An 18,389-nucleotide genomic window follows, 5' to 3' on the forward strand; every position below is an offset into this window, starting at 1 on the left:
GAAGAATGTTCTGGATACTGATGTTAACCTTTCTAGTTATAACTTTTTTCGGCAAGACAGATCTTCCAAAGGTGGGGGAGTGGCAATCTTTACCAAGGATCACCTTCAGTGCTCGGTTGTCTCCACCAAGTCTGTCCCCAAACAATTTGATTTGCTGGTTTTATGTATGAACCTTTTAAATAGCTCTTTGTTGACTGTTTCTGGGTGCTATCGTCCTCCATCAGCACCGGCCTGTACCCTACCTGCCTAATCTCTCTCCTGGCCCCTTACACCAAGTCTGAATTGTCCTGCTTGGTGACCTAAACTGGGACATGCTTAAACCACCTTACCAAGTCCTAAAGCGATGGTACTCTCTAAATCAAAAGTGTTGGAAAAACTTGTCAATAATCAACTGACTGGCTTTCTTGATGTCTATAGTTTTTTCTCTGATTTGCAATCTGCTTTCCGCTCAGGTTATGGATGTGTCACTGCAACCTTAAAGGTCCTCAAATGTCACCATTGCCCTTGATTCTAAGCAATATTGTGCTGCTATTGTTATTGACTTGGCCAAAGCTTTTGATACAGTAGACCATTCCATTCTTGTGGGGTGGCTAAGGAGTATTGGTGTCTCTGAGGGGTCTTTGGCCTGGTTTGCTAACTACCTCTCTCAAAGAGCACAGTGTATAAAGTCAGAAAATCTGCTGTCTCAGCCACTGCCTGTCACCAAGGGAGTACCCCAAGGCTCGATCCAACATCGATCTTATACTCAGCTGGCCCCTCCCCAGATTTTGTGTAAGATGCTCTACAACAAAGCTTTCTTAGTGTCCAACAAACTTTCTCTGCCCATAACCTTGATCTGAACAGCTCCAAAACAAAGGTCATGTGGTTTGGTAAGAAGCATGCCCCTCCTCCCACAGGTGTTTTACTGCCTCTGAGGGTTTAGAGGTTGAGGTAGTCACCTCATACAAGTACTTGAGAGTATGGCTAGATGGTGCACTGTCCTTCTCTCAGCACATATCCAAGCTGCAGACTAAAGTTAAATCTAGACTTGGTTTCCTCTATCGTAATCGCTCCTCTTTCACCCCAGCTGCCAAACTAACCCTGATTCAGATGACCATCCTACCCATGCTAGATTACAGAGACATCATTTATAGATTGGCATGTAAGGGTGCTCTTGAGCAGCTACATTTACCATTTTACCAATGCTCCTTATAGGACACATCACTGCACTCTATACTCCTCTGTACCCCCCCAGTGATGGGCCGTTCGCACTACCCTCTGTAGTGCCTTGCGGTCGGAGGCCGAGCAGTTGCCATACCAGGCAGTGATGCAACCAGTCAGGATGGATGTTCTTACCAGGCTCTGTTGTCATGTGTTGCTGCGTTGCTATGTTGTTATCTTAGGTCTCTCTTTATGTAGTGTTGTCTCTGTTGTTGTGATGTGTGTTTTGTCCTATATTTATATGCTATTTATTTTATTTTTTGGGAGATTTTGGAGTAGCAAACCCAGACTCTGGAGTAGTGGAAACGCGTTCACACTTCATCACTCCAGAGAACATGTTTCCTCTTCTCCACCCTCCTCTCCTCCACTTTCCTCTTCTCTTCCTTTCCTCTCCTCTTCTCCACCCTCCTCTCCTCCACTTTCCTCTTCTCTTCCTTTCCTCTCCTCTTCTCCACCCTCCTCTCCTCCACTTTCCTCTTCTCTTCCTTTCCTCTCCTCTCCTCCACCCTCCTCTCCTCCACTTTCCTCTTCTCTTCCTTTCCTCTCCTCTTATCCACCCTCCTCTCCTCCACTTTCCTCTTCTCTTCCTCTCTTCCTCTATCTCCTTCCGCTCCTCCTCTCCATCGTCATCTCCTCCACTTTCCTCTTTTCCTTTCTTCCTCTCTTCCTCTATCCCCTTCCTCTCTTCCTCTATCTCCTTCCTCTCTTCCTCTATCCCCTTCCTCTCTTCCTCTCTCTCCTTCCTCTCTTCTTCTCCACCCTCCTCTCCTCCACTTTCCTCTTCTCTTCCTCTCTTCCTCTATCCCCTTCATCTCTTCCTCTATCTCCTTCCGCTCCTCCTCTCCATCGTCATCTCCTCCACTTTCCTCTTCTCTTCCTCTCTTCCTCTATCCCCTTCCTCTCTTCCTCTATCTCCTTCCTCTCCTCTTCTCCACCCTCCTCTCCTCCACCCTCCTCTCCTCCACTTTCCTCTTCTCTTCCTCTCTTCCTCAATCTCCTTCCTCCTCTTCTCCACCGTCCTCTCCTCCACCTTCCACCCCTTCCTTTCCTCTCCTCTTATCCACCGTCCTCTCCTCCACCTTCCACCCCTTCCTTTCCTCTCCTCTTCTCCACCCTCCTCTCCTCCACTTTCCTCCCCCTTCTCCTCCACTTTCCTCCCCCTTCCTCTCCTCTCCTCTCCTCCATTATTACCCTTCTTTTCCTCTCATTTCCTCATTAAGAATATGTTGTTTCACTCATTCATTTAGAATGTCGTTTCTCTCATTCATTGATTCAGAATGTCTGATTGTAATGTATTATCATGTAATAATATCCACATAAAAGCTCATGTCCTCTCTCCTCGTGTCCTCTCTCCTCGTGTCCTCTCTCCTCGTGTCCTCTCTCCTCGTGTCCTCTCTCCTCGTGTCCTCTCTCCTCGTGTCCTCTCTCCTCGTGTCCTCTCTCCTCGTGTCCTCTCTCCTCGTGTCCTCTCTCTCTCACGACCTCTCTTTCTCACGTCCTCTCTTCTCACGTCCTCTCTTCTCACGTCCTCTCTTCTCACGTCCTCTCTTCTCACGTCCTCTCTTCTCACGTCCTCTCTTCTCACGTCCTCTCTTCTCACGTCCTCTCTTCTCATGTCACTCATTCTTCTCATGTCCTCTCTTCTCAAGTCCTCTCTTCTCAAGTCCTCTCTTCTCATGTCCTCTCTTCTCAAGTCCTCTCTTCTCATGTCCTCTCTTCTCATGTCACTCATTCTTCTCATGTCCTCTCTCCTCATGTCCTCTCTTCTCATGTCCTCTCTCCTCATGTCCTCTCTCCTCATGTCCTCTCTCCTCATGTCCTCTCTTCTCATGTCCTCTCTTCTCATGTCCTCTCTTCTCATGTCCTCTCTTCTCATGTCCTTTCTTCTCCTGTCCTCTCTCCTCATGTCCTCTCTCCTCATGTCCTCTCTCCTCGTGTCCTCTCTCCTCGTGTCCTCTCTCCTCTTGTCCTCTCTCCTCATGTCCTCTCTCCTCTCCTGTCATTTATTTTCTCATGTCATATCTCCTCTCCTCTCTTCTCCTCCATTCTCGTGTCCTCTTCTCTTCTCTTCTCCTCTCTGCTCATGTCCTCTATTCTCTCTCTCCTCAGAGACGAAGGGGGACCTGGAAGTTCTGATGACGGACATTAAGAAGTTGGCCAATAAAGTTCGCTCCAAACTAAAGAGTGAGTACCCAAATATACAGCAGATTCTACCTGGCCCCACCCCAATATACTGCAGATTCTACCTGGCCCCTCCCCAATATACAGCAAATTCTACCTGGCCCCTCCCCAATATACTGCAGATTCTACCTGGCCCCACCCCAATATACAGCAGATTCTACCTGGCCCCACCCCAATATACTGCAGATTCTACCTGGCCCCTCCCCAATATACAGCAAATTCTACCTGGCCCCTCCCCAATATACTGCAGATTCTACCTGGCCCCACCCCAATATACTGCAGATTCTACCTGGCCCCACCCCAATATACAGTAGATTCTACCTGACCCCACCCCAATATACAGCAGATTCTACCTGGCCCCTCCTTAATATAATGCAGATTCTACCTGGCCCCTCCCTCCCCAATATAATGCAGATTCTACCTGGCCCCACCCCAATATACTGCAGATTCTACCTGGCCCCACCCCAATATAATGCAGATTCTACCTGACCCCTCCCCAATATAATGCAGATTCTACCTGGCCCCACCCCAATATAATGCAGATTCTACCTGGCCCCACCCCAATATACAGCAGATTCTACCTGACCCCACCCCAATATACAGCAGATTCTACCTGGCCTCACCCCAATGTAATGCAGATTCTACCTGGCCCCACCCCAATATACTGCAGATTCTACCAGGCCCCACCCCAATATACAGTAGATTCTACCTGACCCCACCCCAATATACAGCAGATTCTACCTGGCCCCTCCTTAATATAATGCAGATTCTACCTGGCCCCTCCCTCCCCAATATAATGCAGATTCTACCTGGCCCCACCCCAATATACTGCAGATTCTACCTGGCCCCACCCCAATATAATGCAGATTCTACCTGACCCCTCCCCAATATAATGCAGATTCTACCTGGCCCCACCCCAATATACAGCAGATTCTACCTGACCCCACCCCAATATACAGCAGATTCTACCTGGCCCCACCCCAATATACTGCAGATTCTACCTGGCCCCACCCCAATATACTGCAGATTCTACCTGGCCCCACCCCAATATACTGCAGATTCTACCTGGCCCCACCCCAATATACTGCAGATTCTACCTGGCCCCACCCCAATATAATGCAGATTCTACCTGGCCCCACCCCAATATACTGCAGATTCTACCTGGCCCCACCCCAATATACAGTAGATTCTACCTGACCCCACCCCAATATACAGCAGATTCTACCTGGCCCCTCCTTAATATAATGCAGATTATACCCGGCCCCTCCCTCCCCAATATAATGCAGATTCTACCTGGCCCCACCCCAATATACAGGAGATTCTACCTGACCCCTCCCCAATATAATGCAGATTCTACCTGACCTCCCCAATATACAGCAAATTCTACCTGCCCCTCCCCCAATATAATGCAGAATCTACCTGGCCCCTCCCCAATATACTGCAGATTCTACCTGGCCCCACCCCAATATATAGCAGATTCTACCTGACCCCACCCCAATATACAGCAGATTCTACCTGGCCCCTCCCCAATATACAGCAGATTCTACCTGGCCCTGCCCCAATATACTGCAGATTCTACCTGGCCCTGCCCCAATATACTGCAGATTCTACCTGGCCCCACCCCAATATACTGCAGATTCTACCTGGCCCCACCCCAATGTAATGCAGATTCTACCTGGCCCCACCCCAATATACTGCAGATTCTACCAGGCCCCACCCCAATATACAGTAGATTCTACCTGGCCCCTCCTTAATATAATACAGATTCTACCTGGCCCCTCCCTCCCCAATATAATGCAGATTCTACCTGGCCCCACCCCAATATACAGCAGATTCTACCTGACCCCTCCCCAATATAATGCAGATTCTACCTGACCCCTCCCCAATATAATGCAGATTCTACCTGACCTCCCCAATATACAGCAAATTCTACCTGGCCCCTCCCCCAATATAATGCAGAATCTACCTGGCCCCTCCCCAATATACTGCAGATTCTACCTGGCCCCTCCCCAATATATAGCAGATTCTACCTGGCCCCTCCCCAATATATAGCAGATTCTACCTGGCCCCTCCCCAATATATAGCAGATTCTACCTGGCCCCTCCCCAATATATAGCAGATTCTACCTGACCCCACCCCAATATACAGCAGATTCTACCTGGCCCCTCCCCAATATACAGCAGATTTGACCTGGCCCCACCCCAATATACTGCAGATTCTACCTGGCCCCTCCCCAATATACAGCAGATTCTACCTGGCCTCTCCCCAATATACTGCAGATTCTACCTGGCCCCACCCCAATATATAGCAGATTCTACCTGACCCCTCCCCAATATACAGCAGATTCTACCTGGCCCCTCCCCAATATACAGCAGATTTGACCTGGCCCAACCCCAATATACTGCAGATTCTACCTGGCCCCTCCCCAATATACAGCAGATTCTACCTGGCCCTGCCCCAATATACTGCAGATTCTACCTGGCCCCTCCCCAATATACTGCAGATTCTACCTGGCCCCTCCCCAATATACTGCAGATTCTACCTGGCCCCTCCCCAATATACTGCAGATTCTACCTGGCCCTGCCCCAATATACTGCAGATTCTACCTGGCCCCTCCCCAATATACTGCAGATTCTACCTGGCCCTGCCCCAATATACTGCAGATTCTACCTGGCCCCTCCCCAATATACTGCAGATTCTACCTGGCCCTGCCCCAATATACTGCAGATTCTACCTGGCCCCTCCCCAATATACTGCAGATTCTACCTGGCCCTGCCCCAATATTCAGACATTCACTTCAGTCTATGGGTATTTTGATATAGATGGATGTTAAATAATGCTACTCTCCACTTGGGATTCATTTCAGTGTGAAGATGAGAGACAGAGAGAGAGAGTGAGAGACCTTACGACAGACCACGTATTCACCCTGCACACCCTAATTGACACTCAAACAGAGGCAGAGCTTTCGACTCAATTTGGCACGAGGGCCTGCTATACAAATTGATGTAAAGTGGTGTTTGGGGGGGAAAGACCGAGAGCGAGAGAATGAATGAACACATGAGAAATAGAGAGAACTTGGCAGGTAACAGACAACCCGATTTACACAGGTGGATTCTTCTCTCTCGGGTTGGGCACGGACGATTACTGTCACTCGCTCCAGAGTTGGTGACACACACACATTTACATAGTGTATGAGCAGCCAGGTTGAGTTTGTGTGATGGGTATTGATCGCAACACCGAGATGTGTGATACGAGCGCAATTATCGGTCACCGCTCCACTATCATTGAGCTGTGTGTGTGTGTGAATGTGTGTAAACGTCTGACAGTAAACCCTATTATCATTTCACCCTGAAGAAGGCACAGGGATACCCCCAAACGTTGGTAAATACCCAATAAATGACTGGGAGTTTATATATGGGGTGTGTGTGACGTCTAGTTTATTCGCCGTTAGTCAGCACCTCCACACAAAATACATTCTCCCTCTTCTCCCCCCCCCCCTGTCTCAGTATCCCTCTCCCCCTCTCTCCGATTCTCTCTCAATCTACAGTCAGACTATGGATTCTGATGGAGGGTGTTAGGGGGTTGTGTATATTCAATATTTTCTGCCTCTCCACAAAGCTGCTAGGAGGCTAAATAGCATTTAACATCTCCCCCTGCCTCTATAATATAACATCTGCCTCTATAATATGACATCCCCCCTGCCTCTATAATATAACACCTGCCTCTATAATATAACACCTGCCTCTATAATATAACACCTGCCTCTATAATATGACATCCCCCTGCCTCTATAATATAACACCTGCCTCTATAATATGACATCCCCCTGCCTCTATAATATAACACCTGCCTCTATAATATAACATCTCCCCTGCCTCTATAATATAACACCTGCCTCTATAATATAACACCTGCCTCTATAATATAACACCTGCCTCTATAATATGACAACCCCCTGCCTCTATAATATAGCACCTGCCTCTATAATATAACATCTCCCCTGCCTCTATAATATAACTCCTGCATCTATAATATAACACCTGCCTCTATAATATAACACCTGCCTCTATAATATAACATCTCCCTCTGCCTCTATAATATAACATCTCCCCTGCCTCTATAATATAACACCTGCCTCGATAATATAACATCTCCATCTGCCTCTATAATATAACATCTCCCTCTGCCTCTATAATATAACATCTCCCCTGCCTCTATAATATGACATCCCCCTGCCTCTATAATATGACATTCCCCCTGCCTCTATAATATAACAACTCCCCTGCCTCTATAATATAACAACTCCCCTGCCTCTAGAATATAACAACTCCCCTGCCTCTATAATATAACATCTCCCCTGCCTCTATAATATGACATCTCCCCTGCCTCTATAATATGACATCCCCCTGCCTCTATAATATGACATTCCCCCTGCCTCTATAATATGACATCCCCCTGCCTCTATAATATAACATCTCCCTCTGCCTCTATAATATAACATCTCCCCTGCCTCTATAATATGACATCCCCCTGCCTCTATAATATGACATTCCCCCTGCCTCTATAATATGACATTCCCCCTGCCTCTATAATATAACAACTCCCCTGCCTCTATAATATGACATTCCCCTGCCTCTATAATATGACATCCCCCTGCCTCTATAATATAACATCTCCCCTGCCTCTATAATATGACATCCCCCCTGCCTCTATAATATGACATCCACCCTGCCTCTATAATATGACATCCCCCCTGCCTCTATAATATGACATCTGCCTCTATAATATAACATCTCCCCTGCCTCTATAATATAACATCTCCCTCTGCCTCTTCCTGCAGGTATCCAACAGACCATTGAGCAGGAGGAGAGTCAGAACAAGTCTTCAGCTGACCTGAGGATACGCAAGACACAGGTGAGTCAGGAGGAGAGGAAGTGAGAAGAGGAGAGAGTGCAGTGGTAGAGATGTAAGGATGAGTGAGGGAGTGGAAGAGGAGTCAGGAGAGAGGAGTCAGGAGAGAGGAGTCAGGAGAGAGGAGTCAGGAGAGAGGAGTCAGGAGAGAGGAGTCAGGAGAGAGGAGTCAGGTGAGAGGAGTCAGGTGAGAGGAGTCAGGAGAGAGGAGTCAGGAGAGAGGAGTCAGGAGAGAGGAGTCAGGTGAGAGGAGTCAGGTGAGAGGAGTCAGGTGAGAGGAGTCAGGTGAGAGGAGTCAGGTGAGAGGAGTCAGGAGTCAGGAGAGAGGAGTCAGGTGAGAGGAGTCAGGAGAGAGGAGTCAGGAGAGAGGAGTCAGGAGAGAGGAGAGAGGAGTCAGGAGAGAGGAGTCAGGAGAGAGGAGTCAGGTGAGAGGAGGCAGGAGAGGAGGAGGCAGGAGAGAGGAGTCAGGTGAGAGGAGGCAGGAGAGAGGAGTCAGGAGTGAGGAGAGAGGAGTCAGGAGTCAGGAGAGAGGAGTCAGGAGTCAGGAGAGAGGAGTCAGGAGAGAGGAGTCAGGAGTCAGGTGAGAGGAGTCAGGTGAGAGGAGTCAGGTGAGAGGAGGCAGGAGAGAGGAGTCAGGAGAGAGGAGTCAGGAGGCAGGAGAGAGGAGTCAGGAGAGAGGAGTCAGGTGAGAGGAGTCAGGTGAGAAGAGTCAGGAGAGAGGAGTCAGGTGAGAGGAGTCAGGAGAGAGGAGTCAGGAGAGAGGAGTCAGGTGAGAGGAGTCAGGAGAGAGGAGTCAGGTGAGAGGAGTCAGGTGAGAGGAGTCAGGAGAGAGGAGTCAGGAGAGAGGAGTCAGGGAGAGGAGTCAGGAGAGAGGAGTCAGGAGAGAGGAGTCAGGAGAGAGGAGTCAGGAGAGAGGAGTCAGGAGAGAGGAGTCAGGAGAGAGGAGTCAGGAGTCAGGAGTCAGGAGTCAGGAGAGAGGAGTCAGGTGAGAGGAGTCAGGAGAGGAGTCAGGAGAGAGGAGTCAGGAGAGAGGAGTCAGGAGAGAGGAGTCAGGAGAGAGGAGTCAGGAGAGAGGAGTCAGGGAGAGGAGTCAGGAGAGAGGAGTCAGGAGAGAGGAGTCAGGTGAGAGGAGTCAGGAGAGAGGAGTCAGGAGAGAGGAGTCAGGTGAGAGGAGTCAGGAGAGAGGAGTCAGGTGAGAGGAGTCAGGAGAGAGGAGAGAGGAGTCAGGTGAGAGGAGAGAGGAGTCAGGTGAGAGGAGTCAGGAGAGAGGAGAGAGGAGTCAGGTGAGAGGAGTCAGGAGTCAGGTGAGAGGAGTCAGGAGAGAGGAGAGAGGAGTCAGGTGAGAGGAGTCAGGAGAGAGGAGTCAGGAGAGAGGAGACAATGACCTTAATGGACCTGTCTCCCTGCCTCCTCCTCTCAATTCAATTCAAGGGACTTTATTGACAAGTATAACATATGTTAACATTGCCAAGCAAGTAGATAATAAGCAAAAGTGAAATAAACAATAAGTAAACAGTAAACATTACACTCACAGAATTTCCAAAATAATAAAGACATTTCAAATGTCATATTATGTATATATATACAGTGTTGTAATGATGTGCAAATAGTGAAAGTCCGTCCCCCCGTCTCCCTGTCTCTCCCCGTCTCTCCCGTCCCCCTGTCTCTCCCCGTCTCTCCCGTCCCCCTGTCTCTCCCCCGTCTCTCTCCCGTCCCCTGTCTCTCCCCCGTCTCTCCCCGTCTCTCCCCGTCTCTCCCCTGTCTCTCCCATCCCCCGTCTCTCCCCCGTCTCTCCCCGTCTCTCCCCGTCTCTCCCCGTCTCTCCCCGTCTCTCCCCCATCTCTCCCCCGTCTCTCCCCGTCTCTCCCCGTCTCTCCCCTGTCTCTCCCGTCCCCGTCTCCCCTGTCTCTCCCCTGTCTCCCCCGTCTCTCCCCTGTCTCTCCCCCGTCTCTCCCGTCCCCCTGTCTCTCCCCGTCTCTCCCCGTCTCTCCCCCGTCTCTCCCCGTCTCTCCCCGTCTCTCCCCGTCTCTCCCCTGTCTCTCCCCGTCTCTCCCGTCCCCCTGTCTCTCCCCCCGTCTCTCCCTGTCTCCCCCGTCTCTCCCCTGTCTCTCCCCGTCTCTCCCATGTCTCTCCCCTGTCTCTCCCCGTTTCTCCCCTGTCTCTCCCCTGTCTCTCTCGTCCCCCTGTCTCTCCCCTGTCTCTCCCCGTCTCTCCCCTGTCTCTCCCATCCCCCTGTCTCTCCCCTGTTTCTCCCCTGTCCCCCTGTCTCTCCCCTGTCTCTCCCGTCCCCCGTCTCTCCCCTGTCTCTCCCATCCCCGTCTCTCCCCTGTCCCCCTGTCTCTCCCCTGTCTCTCCCGTCCCCCGTCTCTCCCCTGTCTCTCCCATCCCCCTGTCTCTCCCCTGTTTCTCCCCTGTCTCCCTGTCTCTCCCCCGTCTCTCCCATCCCCCTGTCTCTCCCCTGTCCCCCTGTCTCTCCCCGTCTCTCTCGTCCCCCTGTCTCTCCCGTCCCCCTGTCTCTCCCCCGTCTCTCCCCGTCCCCCCCTGTCTCTCCCCCCTGTTTCTCCCATCCTCCTGTCTCTCCCGTCCTCCTGTCTCTCCCGTCCCCCCTGTCTCTCCCCTGTCTCTCCCGTCCCCCTGTCTCTCCCCTGTTTCTCCCGTCCTCCTGTCTCTCCCCTGTCTCTCCCGTCCCCCTGTCTCTCCCCTGTTTCTCCCGTCCTCCTGTCTCTCCCGTCCCGCCCCGTCTCTCTCCCCTGTCTCTCCCGTCCCCCTGTCTCTCCCCCCGTCTCTCCCATCCCCCGTCTCTCCTGTCCCCCTGTCTCTCCCCCTGTTTCTCCCATCCCCCCCCGTCTCTCCCGTCCCCCTGTCTCTCCCCTGTTTCTCCCGTCTCCCCGTCTCTCCCCTGTCTCACCCCCATCTCTCCCGTCTCTCCCCTGTTTCTCCCGTCCCCCTGTCTCTCCCCCGTCTCTCCCGACCCCCTGTCTCTCCCCATCTCTCCTGTCCCTCTGTCTCTCCCGTCCCCCTGTCTCTCCCCTGTCTCTCCCCCATCTCTCCCGTCCCCCGTATCTCCCCGTATCTCCCCTGTCTCTCCCCGTCTCTCCCGTCCCCCTGTCTCTCCCCCATCTCTCCCGTCCCCCTGTCTCTCCCGTCCTCCTGTCTCTCCCGTCCCCCTGTCTCCCCATCTCTCCCCTGTCTCCCCCGTCTCTCCCGTCCCCCTGTCTCCCCCCTGTCTCCCCGTCTCTCCCTGTCTCCCCGTCTCTCCCGTCCCCCTGTCTCTCTCCCGTCCCCCTGTCTCCCCGTCTCTCCCCTGTCTCTCCCCGTCTCTCCTGTCCCTCTGTCTCTCCCCTGTCTCTCCCGTCCCCCTGTCTCTCCCGTCCCCCTGTCTCCCCGTCTCTCCTGTCCCCCTGTCTCTCTCCCGTCCCCCTGTCTCCCCGTCTCTCCCCGTCTCTCCCGTCCCCCTGTCTCTCCCCTGTCTCTCTCGTCCCCCTGTCTCTCCCGTCCCCCTGTCTCCCCGTCTCTCCTGTCCCCCTGTCTCTCTCCCGTCCCCCTGTCTCCCCGTCTCTCCCCTGTCTCCCACAGCACTCCACTCTGTCCCGTAAGTTTGTGGAGGTGATGTCAGAGTACAACGCCACCCAGTCAGACTACAGGGAGCGCTGCAAGGGCCGTATTCAGAGACAGCTGGAGATCAGTGAGTACAGTACTCTACCTACTACACGTATCCAGAGACAGCTGGAGATCAGTGAGTACAATACTCTACCTACTACACGTATCCAGAGACAGCTGGAGATCAGTGAGTACAGTACTCTACCTACTACACGTATCCAGAGACAGCTGGAGATCAGTGAGTACAGTACTCTACCTACTACACGTATTCAGAGACAGCTGGAGATCAGTGAGTACAGTACTCTACCTACTACACGTATCCAGAGACAGCTGGAGATCAGTGAGTACAGTACTCTACCTACTACACGTATCCAGAGACAGCTGGAGATCAGTGAGTACAGTACTCTACCTACTACACGTATCCAGAGACAGCTGGAGATCAGTGAGTACAGTACTCTACCTACTACACGTATCCAGAGACAGCTGGAGATCAGTGAGTACAGTACTCTACCTACTACACGTATCCAGAGACAGCTGGAGATCAGTGAGTACAGTACTCTACCTACTACACGTATCCAGAGACAGCTGGAGATCAGTGAGTACAGTACTCTACCTACTACACGTATTCAGAGACAGCTGGAGATCAGTGAGTACAGTACTCTACCTACTACACGTATTCAGAGACAGCTGGAGATCAGTGAGTACAGTACTCTACCTACTACACGTATCCAGAGACAGCTGGAGATCAGTGAGTACAGTACTCTACCTACTACACGTATCCAGAGACAGCTGGAGATCAGTGAGTACAGTACTCTACCTACTACACGTATCCAGATTGTCCATTTGTAAATTCAAAGCGTTTCGCTCTCGGAGCTCTGGCCTGAGGAGTTGGTTTGATTTCACCGTTCTGACCTTACAACTGCAGTTAAGCACCCAAGCTATTGTTGGCTAGCTACTTCCAGGCACAAATAAGACCACTCTGGCCATTTTATTCAGCCTAGCAGAGCTAGTTAGGCTGTTTTCATTTTATCCAGAGCGTCGGTGACTGTAAATGTGCTGCTGGTAACAATATAATTACACTTTTTTGCTAATTCTAATTCTTTTGACACCGGCAATATTCAACGGGCGTTGAGCGCTTGTAAATTCATTATTCTGCGCTCTGGGACACTCAGACGAGCTCTGAAATCGGAGTAGATAGCCAGAGAGAATTTACGAAAGCACCCGAATGTCCATTGAGAAAGCACAACGACTATACTATACTACTATACCATTTAGCTACACTAAGAATGACGTGAATAATCAAGTCAATAAACGTTGGGTAGTTAGTTAGATATCAGATAGTTAATATACTGGCAAGTTTGATGTATAAGTAGCCAACTAATGTTAGATAGCTACGTTAGCTAACAACATACGTACCGGTACATACTGCTACGAATGATATGCTATGTGGTTGGTAAGGACAGCGATGCTAACAAATTGTTAGCCAACATAACGTGTAACGTAACTTATTTGAAAAGTCATGACTTTATTACATTGCTCAACATTTTCTTCACATTTTTCATCGTTAGTTTTAAAGAAATGAATTTGTATCGTCGGACTTCGGCTCCATGTTTTCTGCTGTTTTCTTCAAATCTGGACACGATGTGAAGCCACGCCCCTTTCCTGGAACTTTTGGCCAATAAGTAAACTACATACTCAATCCACATCACAAATAGTACGGTTAGCAGGAGTATTCGAACACAGCTCGTGTCTGTTCTGTCTGATTTGTCAGGTATTATGTTTCTGTAACAGGCACACTAAGGGGTTATATACGCTCCATAGTACCAGCCTGGGGTTATATACGCTCCATAGTACCAGCCTGGGGTTATATACGCTCCATAGTACCAGCCTGGGGTTATATACGCTCCATAGTACCAGCCTGGGGTTATATATGCTCCATAGTACCCGCCTGGGGTTATATACGCTCCATAGTACCCGCCTGGGGTTATATATGCTCCATAGTACCCGCCTGGGGTTATATACGCTCCATAGTACCAGCCTGGGGTTATATATGCTCCATAGTACCAGCCTGGGGTTATATATACTCCATAGTACCAGCCTGGGGTTATATATGCTCCATAGTAGCAGCCTGGGGTTATATACGCTCCATAGTACCAGCCTGGGGTTATATACGCTCCATAGTACCAGCCTGGGGTTATATACGCTCCATAGTACCAGCCTGGGGTTATATATGCTCCATAGTACCAGCCTGGGGTTATATACGCTCCATAGTACCAGCCTGGGGTTATATATGCTCCATAGTACCAGCCTGGGGTTATATATGCTCCATAGTACCAGCCTGGGGTTATATATGCTCCATAGTACCAGCCTGGGGTTATATACGCTCCATAGTACCAGCCTGGGGTTATATACGCTCCATAGTACCAGCCTGGGGTTATATATGCTCCATAGTACCAGCCTGGGGTTATATACGCTCCATAGTACCCGCCTGGGGTTATATATGCTCCATAGTACCCGCCTGGGGTTATATATGCTCCATAGTACCCGCCTGGGGTTATATATGCTCCATAGTACCCGCCTGGGGTTATATATGCTCCATAGTACCAGCCTGGGGTTATATACGCTCCATAGTACCAGCCTGGGGTTATATATGCTCCATAGTACCAGCCTGGGGTTATATATGCTCCATAGTACCCGCCTGGGGTTATATATGCTCCATAGTACCAGCCTGGGGTTATATATGCTCCATAGTACCAGCCTGGGGTTATATATGCTCCATAGTACCAGCCTGGGGTTATATATGCTCCATAGTACCAGCCTGGGGTTATATATGCTCCATAGTACCAGCCTGGGGTTATATATGCTCCATAGTACCAGCTTCCACAGGTTGGCATGGCCCCCTGTCAGCCTGGGGTTATATATGCTCTATAGTACCAGCTTCCACAGGTTGGCATGGCCCCCTGTCAGCCTGGGGTTATATATGCTCTATAGTACCAGCTTCCACAGGTTGGCATGGCCCCCTGTCAGCCTGGGGTTATATATGCTCCATAGTACCAGCCTGGGGTTATATATGCTCCATAGTACCAGCTTCCACAGGTTGGCATGGCCCCCTGTCAGCCTGGGGTTATATATGCTCCATAGTACCAGCTTCTCCAGGTTGGCATGGCCCCCTGTCAGCCTGGGGTTATATATGCTCTATAGTACCAGCTTCCCCAGGTTGGCATGGCCCCCTGTCAGCCTGGGGTTATATATACTCTATAGTACCAGCTTCCACAGGTTGGCATGGCCCCCTGTCAGCCTGGGGTTATATATGCTCTATAGTACCAGCTTCTCCAGGTTGGCATGGCCCCCTGTCAGCCTGGGGTTATATATGCTCTATAGTACCAGCTTCTCCAGGTTGGCATGGCAATAGACACACATACACACACACACACACAAGCATGCAGACGTACCTGTTACCTATAACAGAGTCACCTCCAACCTACTTGTCAGCTGCTGTAGTCACAGGTGGTTCTGCCTGATATCAAGAAACAGCAGGCAGGGGATTAGAAAGAGAGGTAGGGACAGAGTGATATATAGAGAGAGGTAGGGACAGAGTGATATATAGAGAGAGAGAGGTAGGGACAGAGTGATATATAGAGAGAGGTAGGGACAGAGTGATATATAGAGAGAGGTAGGGACAGAGTGATATATAGAGAGAGGTAGGGACAGAGTGATATATAGAGAGAGGTAGGGACAGAGTGATATATAGAGAGAGGTAGGGACAGAGTGATATATAGAGAGAGGTAGGGACAGAGTGATATATATATATATAGAGAGAGAGGTCCCTACCGAGTCCCTACAGAGTGATATATATATAGAGGTAGGGACAGAGTGATATATATATATAGAGAGAGAGGTCCCTACCGAGTCCCTACAGAGTGATATATATATAGAGGTAGGGACAGAGTGATATATATATATATAGAGAGAGAGGTCCCTACCGAGTCCCTACAGAGTGATATATAGAGAGAGGTAGGGACAGAGTGATATGTATATAGAGAGAGAGAGGTCCCTACCGAGTCCCTACAGAGTGATATATAGAGAGAGGTAGGGACAGAGTGATATATATATAGAGGTAGGGACAGAGTGATATATAGAGAGAGGTAGGGACAGAGTGATATATAGAGAGAGGTAGGGACAGAGTGATATATAGAGAGAGGTAGGGACAGAGTGATATATAGAGAGAGAGGTAGGGACAGAGTGATATATAGAGAGAGGTAGGGACAGAGTGATATATATATAGAGAGAGAGAGGTAGGGACAGAGTGATATATATATAGAGGTAGGGACAGAGTGATATATAGTGAGAGGTAGGGACAGAGTGATATATAGTGAGAGATAGGGACAGAGTGATATATATATAGAGGTAGGGACAGAGTGAAATATAGAGAGAGGTAGGGACAGAGTGATATATAGAGAGAGGTAGGGACAGAGTGATATATAGAGAGGTAGGGACAGAGTGATATATAGAGAGAGGTAGGGACAGAGTGATATATAGAGAGAGGTAGGGACAGAGTGATATATAGAGAGAGGTAGGGACAGAGTGATATATAGAGAGAGGTAGGGACAGAGTGATATATAGTGAGAGGTAGGGACAGAGTGATTATAGAGAGAGGTAGGGACAGAGTGATATATAGAGAGAGGTAGGGACAGAGTGATATATAGAGAGAAGTAGGGACAGAGTGATATATAGTGAGAGGTAGGGACAGAGTGATATAGAGAGAGAGGTAGGGACAGAGTGATATATAGAGAGAGGTAGGGACAGAGTGATACATAGAGAGAGGTAGGAGTAATGGGGAGAAACAGAGAGAGATAGAGAGGTAGGGACAGAGTGATATATAGAGAGAGGTAGGGACAGAGTGATATATAGAGAGAGGTAGGGACGGAGTGATATATAGAGAGAGGTAGGGACAGAGTGATACATAGAGAGAGGTAGGAGTAATGGGGAGAAACAGAGAGAGATAGAGAGGTAGGGACAGAGTGATATATATATAGAGGTAGGGACAGAGTGATATATAGAGAGGTAGGGACAGAGTAATATATAGAGAGGTAGGGACAGAGTGATATATAGAGAGAGGTAGGGACAGAGTGATATATAGAGAGAGGTAGGGACAGAGTGATATATAGAGAGGTAGGGACAGAGTAATATATAGAGAGAGGTAGGGACAGCGTGATATATAGAGAGAGGTAGGGACAGAGTGATATATAGTGAGAGGTAGGGACAGAGTGATATATAGAGAGGTAGGGACAGAGTGATATATAGTGAGAGCTAGGGACAGAGTGATATATAGTGAGAGGTAGGGACAGAGTGATATATAGAGAGATAGGGACAGAGTGATATATAGAGAGAGGTAGGGACAGAGTGATATATAGAGAGAGGTAGGGACAGAGTGATATATAGAGAGAGGTAGGGACAGAGTGATATATAGAGAGATAGGGACAGAGTGATATATAGAGAGAGGTAGGGACAGAGTGATATATAGAGAGAGGTAGGGACAGAGTGATATATAGAGAGAGGTAGGGACAGAGTGATATATAGTGAGAGGTAGGGACAGAGTGATATATAGTGAGAGGTAGGGACAGAGTGATATATAGTGAGAGGTAGGGACAGAGTGATATATAGAGAGGTAGGGACAGAGTGATATATAGTGAGAGGTAGGGACAGAGTGATATATAGAGAGAGAGAGGTAGGGACAGAGTGATATATAGAGAGAGAGAGGTAGGGACAGAGTGATATATAGAGAGAGAGATAGGGACAGAGTGATATATAGAGAGAGAGAGGTAGGGACAGAGTGATATATAGAGAGAGAGATAGGGACAGAGTGATATATAGAGAGAGGTAGGGACAGAGTTATATATAGAGAGAGGTAGGAGTAATGGGGAGAAACAGAGAGAGATAGAGAGGTAGGGACAGAGTGATATATAGAGAGAGGTAGGGACAGAGTGATATATAGAGAGAGGTAGGGACAGAGTGATATAGAGAGAGAGGTAGGGACAGAGTGATATATAGAGAGAGGTAGGGACAGAGTGATATATAGAGAGAGGTAGGGACAGAGTGATATAGAGAGAGAGGTAGGGACAGAGTGATATATAGAGAGAGAGGTAGGGACAGAGTGATATATATAGAGAGAGAGGTAGGGACAGAGTGATATATAGAGAGAGGTAGGGACAGAGTGATATATAGTCAGAGGTAGGGACAGAGTGATATAGAGAGAGAGGTAGGGACAAAGTGATATATAGAGAGAGGTAGGGACAGAGTGATATATAGAGAGAGGTAGGGACAGAGTGATATATAGAGAGAGGTAGGGACAGAGTGATATAGAGAGAGAGGTAGGGACAGAGTGATATATAGAGAGAGGTAGGGACAGAGTGATATATAGAGAGAGGTAGGGACAGAGTGATATAGAGAGAGAGGTAGGGACAGAGTGATATATAGAGAGAGGTAGGGACAGAGTG

The 18,389-nt window shown here is 49.3% G+C and overlaps 1 protein-coding gene across 1 annotated transcript in view; it reads left to right on the forward strand.

The window, feature by feature from the left end:
• The window catches only part of LOC121839118 (syntaxin-1A-like), a 154,463-nt gene that overhangs the window by 89,513 nt on the left and 46,561 nt on the right, over positions 1–18,389 (forward strand). The window contains exons 3-5 of the mRNA XM_042296477.1: positions 3,310–3,384; positions 8,222–8,295; positions 11,869–11,977. Coding sequence (XP_042152411.1) covers positions 3,310–3,384; positions 8,222–8,295; positions 11,869–11,977 — 258 coding nt within the window. The remainder of the gene's footprint in view (positions 1–3,309; positions 3,385–8,221; positions 8,296–11,868; positions 11,978–18,389) is intronic.

Source organism: Oncorhynchus tshawytscha, linkage group LG13 (assembly GCF_018296145.1).
Source record: "Oncorhynchus tshawytscha isolate Ot180627B linkage group LG13, Otsh_v2.0, whole genome shotgun sequence".
NCBI lineage: Eukaryota > Metazoa > Chordata > Actinopteri > Salmoniformes > Salmonidae > Oncorhynchus > Oncorhynchus tshawytscha.